A 13,117-nucleotide genomic window follows, 5' to 3' on the forward strand; every position below is an offset into this window, starting at 1 on the left:
TGTTTATTAAAGAATCTATATTTGGCAAACTTATTAACAGTGCACTAAGTTTTTCACTTCTAGCACATGCCAGAAGTGTATATAGGAAATTGCACTCTGCAGTCTGAGATTTTCCGTTCATTCATTTTAAGCTGAAAATTTAAGGCGTTAAGGTGCAGACACAAACACAGAAGGCTGTTAGCTGAGACCCAACCCAGATGCGAGAGATCCCAGGCTCCCTTCCCAATGCTCCTCGGGCTTCCTCTAATGCTGGTAAGTGCTTGTCATTAGTAATTCTACTTGGCATAACACCCCTGTTATAAAACCGCCAATTCACAATGAGCAATTAAAAAATGTTATTGCACAAAATCAGAAGGATATTACACTTCACCAAATACTCCCTTAATGTTAGTGCTCTGTTGAAACTGTAAACCTTTATCAAACTTAGAGTATTAGTCATACGAGAGGGATGTTTGACAAATATGCATAACAGGACTGGCAATTGAGACCACCTTTTTCCTTGACCAAAGTGCAGGTCAATATTTAACCATTAACAGGCGTAAAAAAAAAAGATACACAACGTGGTACAATTGTATGTTTCTTTTAACATTCACATTCACACACTTTAATATCATGAAAATTTATTCAGACATGGCTTGTGTGTATTTAATGTACATCTTTTACAGAATGCTTTCTTACAACATCTGTTTCCAAACAGCTGAATAGCAAGATACAGTAACAAATCGGCAAAGACATTTTAAATAGAAATCTTTATTTACAACATTAACATCAAGAGGCAAATAAATCAGTAAAAGCAATATCTGCTAACAACTTTATCTTTTTTAATTATTTTGTGTTTTTTTTAAAACAAATTTTCTATCATACCTTGCCTTGCATGAAATGTAACGTTGGGATACAAATAGCAATATTAGAAATCTTTAGATTGAGCTAAATTAAATCCTCACTACTCTTCAATACTGTAGGTCTTCTCCAGGTGGACTTTCAAATATTGCTTTTACAGCATGATAAATTTATCAATTTCATAATTTTAAAATTTTTTAACAGGTGTCTACCCACAAAATTTGATACAGAAAATTAACATAAAATCTAGGCTGAGGCTAAAGGGAGAAAAAAAAGGGGGAAAAGTGACTCATTATAATACCTGCATTTAATTATTTCTTATTTAAATAATAAATAGTTTGCTCCATTGGGTAAACCTATACATTAACTATATTAATGTACAATTTGGTGTTATCAGTAAGAAAAGGCTTTGAATATACATGATCTCAGATTTCCAAAGCAGAATGCAATCTAAAAATGAAAAAAATCAAAAATCTATACTCTAATCGCACACATTTTACCTAGAAATCCCAATCCTCCAAGAACAACCAGTTCAGATCGCACATAATTATTGTATAGGAATTCAAAACAGTCATTTTCTGCATTAAAAATATAATTCCATTTTATTCACAGTGCTCTGAACTCATTCTGTGATGTGAAGCATTATTGGGTAAAATGGTCACTTACTGTCAGGAAGGGGTGGAAACAAATAAGGAAGTCTGAAGATTGGAATCAGACATGCAGCCCAGCCCTTTCAATTTCCAAAATGAGTTGTGGATATTAGTCAAGGTCAGCATTCAGGCTCAAAGAACAAGCAGATTCATAGTCAGTCTTGCTCATGTTTCACCTGGAATAAAATCTGAGTCGTTTAAAATTTTGATTAAAATAAAAAGGATACTAGTCCCATGAAATACGTTTTACTCCCCTCCCTTCCTGAAGGCATTGAATTCATGCTGGGGTGTTCTTCCATAGGCACTGTGTGCCTCAGGTACCTGTCCAAGCGGCCATTACTCATGCGCAATCCTGGAAAGTGTGCATCATCAGGCTATTTAATCCCAGTGCGCATCTAGCCAACCCTGCCCGTGCTCCCCGGATATCCATATATGCATGAATCCCAGCAGGACCAGGAGCGAGAATCCCAGCCAGTTTTCTCCTCCCTAACCCAGAGTCATTGAGGATAATTGCAGTCCCCCATCCTTCCACCCCATCTAAAATCAGCTAACTCAGCACAAAATAGGGATCAAACCTGGAGCCATTCTGGTCTGTATGGCTCAACTACTCCCTGGATAAATCTGCTGAGGTATCAGGGAAGCAAAATACTTCTAACTTCTGTAGTGAGATTGATTGTATACCTTACAAGTGAGTCAGATTATTGATAGCCTTGCACCTTTTGACAACACAGGTATTTTGCATTCTTTGAAGCAACAAACACAAGTGAGACATTCATCCATGTTCTAACAGGAGTTGGCGCATTGATCTTTTGTAAATATTACTTACTTTAAGAAAAAAGGGACTGAACTGAGAAGATCAGAAGTTAATTCAAGTTCGTATCCTTTATAAATCATTCTGTACAAAAACCCTTTATCAGAACTTGCCATTTGAAATTTTTTTTTAAAGTAAGCTTGTAGTAATTAGCTGTAGAAACTTAAAAATAAAATGCAAGAATCTCATACTGCTTCTAAAAAAGCCCAGGTTTTCCTTTAAATCATGTAAATATGAACTAATTTTGTAACTTGGAAACTCCATACAACATAAGTAGTGTTCTCCTCTTGCAAGATGCAAGTGATTTATGCCATGCACCATGAACCAGTAGAAAAAGAACAAATCCTTGAATCAGACAAGTAGCTCTACAATTCACCTTTTGTGTTGAAAATTAAATGCCCTGATTGCTCATGGTACCAGGTCACCAGCTGTAACTGAGCATTTGTTGCCTCTGAGGAATGTTCATACACTAGGCTGTGGTTTGAGATCTGAATGCTTTTTATACAGGGAATCTTGCTTAATGGCCACAGTAGGCAGGGTTTCAGTACAGGAGGTATGGAGATCAGCTATATTATCATGCCTACATTTAATAGGGAAAGCAAGTAGTTTCTCCTCAGTCAAAGTTATAAAATAATAAGTGAAAAATAAAATATGCATTTTAATTGGTTATATTCTTAAGGGAAATCTTCACTGAATACATTATAATATTTTTAATATCTACTTCCTCCTCAGGACACAGAAAAGTGCAACTGGATATAATGAAACATTTAGTCTTCCATATGGTTCTTTGCACTAATAATCTGCTACTGCATTGTAACCAGACCCCTTACAATGTCAGGTTACTGTATTGTAGTCAGAGCCCTCACAACGTCAGGTTACTGTATTGTAGTCAGAGCCCTCACAACGTCAGGTTACTGTATTGTAGTCAGAGCCCTCACAACGTCAGGTTACTGTATTGTAGTCAGAGCCCTCACAACGTCAGGTTACTGTATTGTAGTCAGACCCCTCACAACGTCAGGTTACTGTATTGTAGTCAGAGCCCTCACAACGTCAGGTTACTGTATTGTAGTCAGAGCCCTCACAACGTCAGGTTACTGTATTGTAGTCAGAGCCCTCAACGTCAGGTTACTGTATTGTAGTCAGACCCCTCACAACATCAGGCGATTTTAGTTGTCTATTATTTTTTTTTGGTTAGTTTTGACCTCAGTCTAGATGTACAGCAAACCTGAGTATTTTCATCACATAGCAACCAAAGTAACTGATTTTCCCCCACAGTAAAAGCATGTCAATGTACACTGAAATTAATATTTCAATTCTTAAAATTTTCACTCTGAACATCAAATTTCTATTTCGTTCAACTCCCCCCCCCAAACAAAATCTTTTTCATTACTTCAGGATTGAGACTCAATCTCCAACTGAGCGGAAACAACAGTACAACAGTCACTCAGCCATTTTTCTGCTGGGCAAGGTGGCCAGACAACAATTAAATTGCAATGCCTCTGCTTCTGTACTGCTCAGCTCCATCTATGCATGGCTGGCTTCAGACAGCCAAATTTTACTTTGGCTCGTTTGCACACCAGGGAGCACCAGTCAATGGCTGCCAAATCTCGGCCCTGTATGTAAGATGCAGCAATTAATTGCTGAAAGCAGCCTACACCAATGCTTATAGACAGCTTCCAGATCATTAAAAAAAAGCCTAAACCTATTAAGCAGATTCATGGAGGTATTCTTCTAAACTAAAAATCAGGTGCAGCTGATCAAACCTCCTCTAAAAAAGCAAAGCTTCTTTCAGTTTAAGAACAGTTGACACACAGCCAGTAATTCATCCAAACAAAACAAAAATGTAATTAAATATTTGCTTTGTTTCTCCTGGGGAGTAGGGTGGGGGGAGGGGAGGAAAGAGGGAGTCGGGGGGAGGAAAGAGGGAATCACTGAATACCTCTATTCAGTAGATGTGGAATGTATCTGCTGTTGCAAGCAACTAACTTTTTTTTTTAAATTCTGTTAAGTGATCAATATGATCAGAGGAGGCCTCAGGCCATTAGCTGCACAAAACATACGCATTGCTTCAACTAAAGTAGGTTAAATTTGAGATAATACTCATGACAGCCAGAAACAACATCTTTCCTATCCCACTCATCCAGCAGTTACTTGTCTACAAATAACAAAGTTAAACCAGGTCTTTATCTACAGTAGCTCCAGTAATATTGTATATATTGATTTTTAAAAAATTAACATGGCTACAGAGGCGGAACTGCAGTTGTGGCCCGACTCTAACTGCACTATTAGCACAGAAACCCCAAATTTCAGTTGAATTGTTGCATAGACTTCTGTACCATCTGAACATTTAATCTCAATCATTAGAAAAAAAGTCTCCATTTAAATTGCTGTCTCTTTTTTGGGGGAAAAGGTCTCATTGTGACAGTGGCAGTAACCAATTCTGCATTAAAAAGAAAAAATTAATGTGCTAGCAGACATATCCAACCTTGTGAAACACCATAAGCTGCAGCAAACCAAACAATGCTAAGCAGAAAGAAAAAAATGGGAGAAGAGACAGGGAAGATAGAAGCAAAAAAGAACTCAGATTAACCAGGACAATGAACATTCAGGGATAAGAACTACAAGCTGGTTTAGATGTGCAAAATGATTCCACTTCCCTGTGTTGAGCATGTTACCTTTATGCTGATTTGTCAGTGTAACATCTATATTCAATCTGTTTTGTACAAATACAGTAATACTTTGATATTTCCAACAAACTTTGGAAAAGAATTGCAATCAAGAAAGTTAGCCATTGTTTAAACAAATCTGAATACATCCTGAAATCAGTGGCGTTAACTGTTAAGACAGTTACTTCCAGATCAATCCGAACAGAATTTTCTTCCTTCGTCAAAACCAGGAAGATGCACCCCGCAATATCAGTACCCGCAAAAATCAAAAGCAATCAAAATGTAGTTCTACAGTTAAACATAAATATGTTGTCCATTGAATTAAACGTCATCACTATGAATTTCATGTTGCTCACAGTCCTGTCACTCATTCATCAAATCATCATGGAGCTCGCTCATTCGGAATCACACAGAATCAATAATTTACACACAAAATAAGGAAATTAGGTAGAATATTATTCCTTTGGAGTACAACTATGTAAAGTAAGCTGCTGTTTGAGGCAATGTCACTTGAAACCTGTCACAAGAATTGAATCGCATTTTAATGATGCAAATCTCATTCCATCTCCCTGTATTTGTTGGAGTAGTAGAATGCCAAAGTCCCCTCTTCACAATGATCCTACATCATCCATCACATCGCATAGACACTATGGGTTCAGTGATTATTTACTGCTCAGCAATTTACAAGTAACCCCTCTCCCTCTCACAGAGGTGAGGGTGGCCAAGTGACACTTGATGAGCAATTCTGTCTTAATATAAACTAAAACGAGGACTAGTGAGAAATAAATCCTTTTTCAAACTTTTGATCAGTTACTATTTGGCGGATTTAAGCCATGATTTTCAGATAAGATTGATGCAGTTGCACTTTTCAGAAGCACCTCTTTTTATAAATACAATTATGGGAGGGGGGGGAGGGGGAGGGGGTAGGAGAGAGAGAGAAATGCAGCTTTTTTGAAAGTTAAAAGCTAGATTGGCGGCACAGGATAAAATCTGGATGATCAACATGGGAAAATCTGAACTTTTTGCACATTCTTACAGATTGGCTCAATTGTCAAGGCCTGGTGCAAACAGGTCTGACAACTTGAACTGCTGCTAAAAGGCAAGGAGTACAGAAATAAGAATCTGTCAAATATTTAGCCTCACCAATGCTGTGCAAAAAAAAAAAAAAATCAGTAAATGTGACCTATAAAAGTGTATATATAATATAATATTGTATTCATTATTTACAAGATATATTCACAGGAGCCAGCTTCCAGGTGTTTTATGCTGCAGTACCTTGCTTTGAGTCAACAGCACGCACCTTGTATTTACCCCACTTGAAATTTTATCTGCAATATTTTAAAATGAAGAAGATTATTGCTTGGCATTGCATATGCAGATTTAAAAAGTTGGATGTTGGAATACATACAGTTGTGTTCCACTGTGATCTTTGAAATACCAATGGGTTACTTAACACAAAGATGATTCAGAAAACAAAAACAAGGATTTGCTAATGTGCAGATATGGCTACATTGATCATGAAACACTGCAGTGATCCTCGACTACTTCAGCCTTCTCTAAAGTGCATCAACAAGCACACTGTTCTATGCTGACACTCGGCAGTCATTTTTTCAAATGTTTGTCAATGTAACGACCACATTATGAGTGACATTTCACAATACTACCAGAAAAAAAAACAAGGCTAGGTGCTGCATTAAAGTAGATGCAAGATTTGGCAAGCGAAAAGGTAGCAACCAGATGACATTAAAAGGACAATTAAAAACCAAAGCAAATCCTAAACGATTCGAGTTTTTGACCCAGCGGTGTACTGCTGCCAAGAGTCTTCTCTTTGATAAAACAAACACGTCTAATAAAAACAGAGAAACAGTTCTCTTTCATAAGAAATGAACACCTTAGCAGGCTGGCACAGTGGTTCTGGTTGGGCTGCACCAATCCCCAGCAGCACACAAGGTGGTGCCATTTCCTTCTCTGTGTTAAGTGTCTGCTGTAGATTCTCACAGTGCATTGTTCTCAAAAGCCACGTGGACCCAAATTAACCTTTTGGATTGATGATCAGCCGTCCTGAGTTGTCAGCAATATTTCTGTTTCAAGGGAAAGGTGAGAAAAGATAATTGAGAATGTTTTAGGAGTCAGGTATTTACCCCTGTCTACTTCAATATAAAACGTACAAAATTGAGTAAAGTGATTCACACAATTCATTTTGGAGCTTGAGGAGAGAGAAATTAGTGCTGGGGAACAGAACGTACTTTTGTTCCCATGTCAGCATCAAGCCCTACCAAGTCAGAAATGGACTGGACCTGATGCAGAGCACAGCTTCCTCCACTTTGCCCCTATAGCACAGCCAGGGTTTTCAGTTTCTGCACTTACCAGCCCACAACTTTCCACCATTCATTTTAATAGACAGTTAAAATCGTGGGCTGGTGACCATAGAAGCGAACAAAGCTTAACCTTAACATAGTCAGAACACGCCATTATACATCTGTGGCATTTCCATTTTCCTCACCATCCACCCTGATTGAGTCACAATGGATATAAGGCCATAGAACAAAACTGCACAAAATTTACCACCACCACTATTACTACCTACTACCACTCCTAAGTTTACATCCATCATCTCAGCAGCAAATGGGGCCAAATGAATTCACCCCATTGTTGTCAATTCTGAACTAGCCGGACTGCTTCAGTCATCTGTATCCTTTTCTGTGACAAGTCTCTCTTGACATTGTCTATCGAGCGCTTCCTTGGACTTCCTCGGCTTCTTGTTCAGTGTCCCTCTGTGTCCAAGGCTATGAAAGGTATTCTAGCTGTTTCTATTCTTGAAACGTGCCCAAACCATCGCAGTCGTCTTTCTTGGATCTTCTGTATAAGCGTCGTTTCTCATCCAATTCATGTTAAATTCACAGTCTTGCTCAAAAATAGTGAATTTAACGCTGATCGGTGATAACTGTAGTGCAGTTTTGTGCTGTGGTCTTATGCCCACGTGGAACTGCGTTGAGTTCTCTTTTTTTTCCCCAAACCCACTCAATATAACCTAAATGGTACAATTTTAAAGGGGTGCAGGAATAGAGACACCTCGGGGTGTACGTACACAAGCCTTTGATGGAGGCAGGACAAGTTGAGAGGACTGTTAAAAAGGCATACGGGATCCTTGGCTTTATAAACAGAGGCACAGAGTACAAAAAAAAAGCTATACTTTATAAAACATGAGTTAGGCCCCAGCTGGAGTATCGTGGCCAATTCAGGACACCACAGTTTAGGAAGGATGTCAAGGCCTTGAGAGAGGGTTCAGAGAAGATTTGCTAGAATGGTACCAAGGATGAAAGACTTCAGTTACATGAAGAGACCAGAGAAATTGGGGTTGTTCTCTTTAGGGCAGAGAAGGTTAAGGGGAGATTTGAAAGGAGTGTTCAAAATCATGAACAGTTTTGATAGAGTAAATAAGGAGGAACTGTTTCCACTGGTGGATGAGTCGGTAACCAGAGGACATAGATTTAAGATAATTGGCAAAAGAACCAGAGGCGACATGAGGGGAAAAAATTTACGCAGTGGGTTGTTATGATCTGGAATGCACTGCTTGAAAGGGCGGAGGAAGCAGATTCAACAACAACTTTCAAATGGGAATTGGATAACTACTTGAAGGGGGAAATTTTGCAGGGCTATGGGGAAAGAGCAGGGGCATGGGACTAATTGGATAGTTCTTTCAGAGACGGCACAGGCACGATGGGCTGAATGGCCTCCTTCTGATCTGTTTCATTCTGTGATTCCATTTAGAATCCTTACAGTTGACAGCAAGTAAGGATTTTCAAACCAACCGTCTGGGCTGGATTTAAACCAAGTGCAGACACACACACACACACACACACACACACACACACACACACACAGAGTTAACCAATTTGTTGTAACTCAACACTTATGTAGTGTGAACTTATATGAATGCAGGTAAATTCAGCAATCCTGCACCCCCAGAGTTGAGTTGTGCTCCAAGGGAGCACAAGTTAGATATAGGGCTACAACACTAACTTTAAATTCCAACTCATTACCTAATGTTTCACATTCAAGCTTTTCAAAGTAAATATAGATTTTTTGAGTGGGTGGTGGGGAGGGGGGAGGGGTACTACAAACATTTCTATTGTATTCAGAATACAAATTTGTCATAATTTTGAAGAAATTGGAGTTTAAGAGTAAGGAGGTCTTGGTGCAATTATATAGGGCTCTGGTGAGACCACACCTGGAGTACTGTGGTTTTGGTCTCTTACCTAAGGAAGGATATACCCACCTTAGAGGGGATGCAACAAAGGTTCACCAAATTGATTCCTGGGATGAGAGGGTTGTTCTATGAGGAGAGATGGAGTAGAATGGGCCTATATTCTCTGGAGCTTAGAAGAATGAGAGGTGATCTCATTGAAAGGTATAAAATTCTTAAAGGGCTTGACAGGGTAGATGTTGAGACACTCTTTCCCCTGTCTGGAGAGTCTAGAACTAGGGGTCATAGTCTCAAGCTAAGGGGTCAGCCATTTAGGTCCGAGGTGAGGAAAGATTTCTTCACCTCAGAGGGTTGTGAATCTTTGGAATTTTCTACCCCAGAGGGCTCTGGACGCTCAGTCGTTGAGTATATTCAAGATTGAGATCGATAGATTTTTGGACACTAAAGGAATCAAGGGATTTGGAGATAGGGCGGAAAGTGGAGTTGACGTAGAAGATCAGCAATGATCTTACTGAATGGCGGAGTAGGTCGAGGGGCCGTATGGCCTACTCCTGCTCCTATTTCTCATGTTATCAGAATTTCACAAAGAATTAGCAGGTTGGAGTGATTCAAAAAGTACTGGAATACTCTCAATGTGAAGTAGAAGGAGCATTATCAAGCACCAGACTCTCTTTCTCCAAAGGTCTACCCATTGGCCTCCTGAGTTCTATGCTAAAATAAGTTCCAACTCACTCAACACTCCGGGCCTTCTCCACATAAAGTCCCACTCATCTAGCCTCTCATCACTATCCTCTATCTAATGTATTGATTTCAAAATGCTCATTCTCATCTATAAACTCAAGGCCTTAATGCCATCCAATGTGTGTATAATCCTCCAACCTTACATTCAAGCTTTTACCTTTCGTTCCTCCAACTTCGGCCTACTATCTGCTCCCTGCCTCCTCATTTGGCCTTGTTACCATGGCCCAGCACTCGAATATTCTTCAAACCCCCTACCTTGCTACATCTCTCTTCACTTTCAAATGTCTCCTCCAAAAGCTGTCACTTCAACCATATCTTCAGTCAAAACCCCCTAAATCTCTTAACTGCTCCTTGGTACCAGTTTCTCACCCTCCCTCCCATTGTGAAGCAGCTGGAATGCTCCGCTATATTAAAAACTGCAATGTAAGGGCAAGTTATTGTTGTTCAAGGAATAAAATATGATTAACGCACCACATGTTCAATGGCATGCAGTTGGTGTTCTGTTGCAGATCGACTGCCATCAACATTGCAGAGAGAAAAAGAAAGTAAACCTTCTACGGAATAGCATCATTAACACTAGAAAATTAAGGCACTGTAGGTCTATCACTTGTCATTTGCCTCTCAAATTTTCTCCCATCTCTAGAAGGCAGAGACATTCTTTATATGTGGGCCTCAACAATTTTGTCAGCAGGCTATTGGTCTGTGGAACTAAGCCTGATCCTGCTCTCATGCAAAACCCACACACACATTTTCAGCAGAAGGCTAAAACATAGTAATCAGCACTAGTAATTTATTAGTAAGTAATGAATGTCCCCTCTTTAGCCTAGGGAAATTGAGGCAATTGTAGCTCCTATTACCATTGTACCCAAGAACACCAAATGCTGCATAACCCAAGATCAAATCTCAGGCCTTCTGTACGGATCAGGACCACAACTGGTGCGGCATTTCAGCCATTAGGATGTGGGCAAAGCTCAAATCAGAATTTATGAATTCAAATGAATGTACCAGATCAATCTATTCTAGGGCTGCAAGTATCAATCCTAATAATCTAGGCTGACACTCCCAGCACAGTACTGAGGGAGTGCTGCACTTTCAGAGGTGCCGTCTTTCTGATGAGACGTTAAACTGAGGCCCCATCTGCCTTCTCAGATGTATGTAAAAGATCCCGTGGCACTGAAAAAAGCAGGGGAGTTCTCCCAGTGTCTTGGCCAATATTTATCCCTCAATCAACATCACTAAAAATAGATTATCTGGTCATTATGTCATTGCTGTTTATGGGAACTTGCTGTGTGCATATTGGCTGCTGTGTTTCCTTACATTCCAACAGTGACCACACTTCAAATATACTACATTGGCTGTAATGCACTTTGGGACATCCCAAGGTCATGAAAGGTTCTATATAAAGACAAGTTCATTCTTTCTTTAATGAATAGTCTTACCTGTTCTGGACCCATGGTTGACATCCCTGACACAGACATTGGAGACATGCCCATTTGCCCTGGCATCTGACCCATACTGCTGCCACTGGCATTTACTGGCATATTGGTGTTCATATTCATCAGGCTGTTGTATGTGCTGGCATTTGTCTGTTGCCCAAATTGCTGTGGAGACTGCTGCGGAAACGTGCTGCAAAAAGACAAACATGAAATCAATAGAATAAACTGATATGACAATTATATTTACAAGATTAGAAATTATTTTCCTTTCAGTTTTCTTTCCTCTCCTGAAGGTACTGACCCTTGCTGGAGTTATGCTTCCACGGGTACTAGCAACCTTCTGAAACTTCAGTCAAGTAGCCATTCTGCATGTACAAGAATAGACAGCGAGTGTTGATAACCATGAAGACTATGGCAATAGAGCCTGATTCTGTTCTCACTTTAAGTCCACACACATGCACCTTCCAGAAGGGATTACTGGATCACTACCTGGATGAATTTTCCCCCATCCTTAGACCAGGAACAAATTTTTTTTTTTTTTTTATAAAAGTACAGCATTTCAAATTAATTCATAATACAATGCCATTTTCATCAGAAAAAATATTTAACTTCTTTCAATGAATTTAAACTCATTTGATGGAAAATGATTCAAAATAAGCCAACATAACCTATGTGATAAGAGACCCTGCCCATCCTTTAATTGTAGCCAATGGCTTTGAATGCAACCGTCTGGCTTTAGGTAAAAGTAGGTTAACTGGACTGAGCTGAGAGCAAGGCTATGACAACTAAATCCAGGCAATACTCTAAGACAGAACAAGTGAATAGTAGAATGGCCCAGAATTTGCTCTCAAAATAACGGTGAGGCTAATGGTGCTCACTGATATTTATGTGCAAATGTTACAGCAACTTCAGGCAAGGGCAGATGTGCAGTTAAATTCTGGGCCAATGTGTTTCATTGGACTAACGCACAACTTAAATTAGATTTATGTACAAGCATTCAACATCACCTACATTCCTTCCTTGCCTACAAAGGGACCACATGCAATTCAAAAAGCTTGTGCATTTTAACTCCATTGTTGGACCAATGAAAGGCATCATACTACTCACTTGACCTCCCTGGATCCTTGTGGGCTAGCACAATTGCACACACTGTTGAATCACTTCACAATATAAAGAATATGCACTTGAGATTTTTGAACATAGAATTTTGCAATAGAGTCTGCCTGCCAGTTAATGCAGGCTAGACTCCAAATTAATCCTGCTCGCGGACCACATCTTGAAGTAGGTCACTTTGGGTCTACAGTGCAATCTGCAAATGCCACCTTGATCAGATGCAGTGGCAAATGGGAGTTAAATATTATTCAATTTAATTTCCATTTGTCCCTTATAACTGAGGCAGTAATTATAGAACAAACTCAGATCAAAACGCTGTCAAAAATGTGTCCCTCAATTTAAAAAATGCTAACTCAATGTTCATGAGGATTTCATTTATATGTGATTCATTCCCTAATCCAGCCTCATTCACTTTCTGTAGCACCATCTACAGAACTAAAATGCTTATGTTTCAAGAATATTGAAAGTACAGTTTAGAACAAGAATTTTATTTTTCTCATTTCTGTCTCACTTTATACAAATCAAGACTTTATATAAATATTGCTATTCAACTCTTACCAAATTAACCTGTTTTAAATGGAGAACAAAAAGCTTCTCAGGTGACACAAAACCAGTCTTAGTTTAGCTCCACATCTTCCCTTTCTACATACATA

At 39.2% G+C, this 13,117-nt stretch overlaps 1 protein-coding gene across 4 annotated transcripts in view; it reads right to left on the bottom strand.

The window, feature by feature from the left end:
- Positions 1 to 564: 564 nt before the first annotated feature.
- Positions 565 to 13,117, bottom strand: part of LOC137335164 (nuclear receptor coactivator 3-like) — a 172,655-nt gene continuing 160,102 nt past the window's right edge. For all 4 annotated transcript variants that reach the window (XM_068000327.1, XM_068000326.1, XM_068000325.1 and 1 more), the window contains 2 exons: positions 11,355 to 11,541; positions 565 to 7,048 (listed from right to left, as the gene is read on the bottom strand). In XM_068000327.1, coding sequence (XP_067856428.1) covers positions 7,037 to 7,048; positions 11,355 to 11,541 — 199 coding nt within the window. In that variant the 3' untranslated portion in view covers positions 565 to 7,036. The remainder of the gene's footprint in view (positions 7,049 to 11,354; positions 11,542 to 13,117) is intronic.

Source organism: Heptranchias perlo, chromosome 19, assembly GCF_035084215.1.
Source record: "Heptranchias perlo isolate sHepPer1 chromosome 19, sHepPer1.hap1, whole genome shotgun sequence".
NCBI lineage: Eukaryota > Metazoa > Chordata > Chondrichthyes > Hexanchiformes > Hexanchidae > Heptranchias > Heptranchias perlo.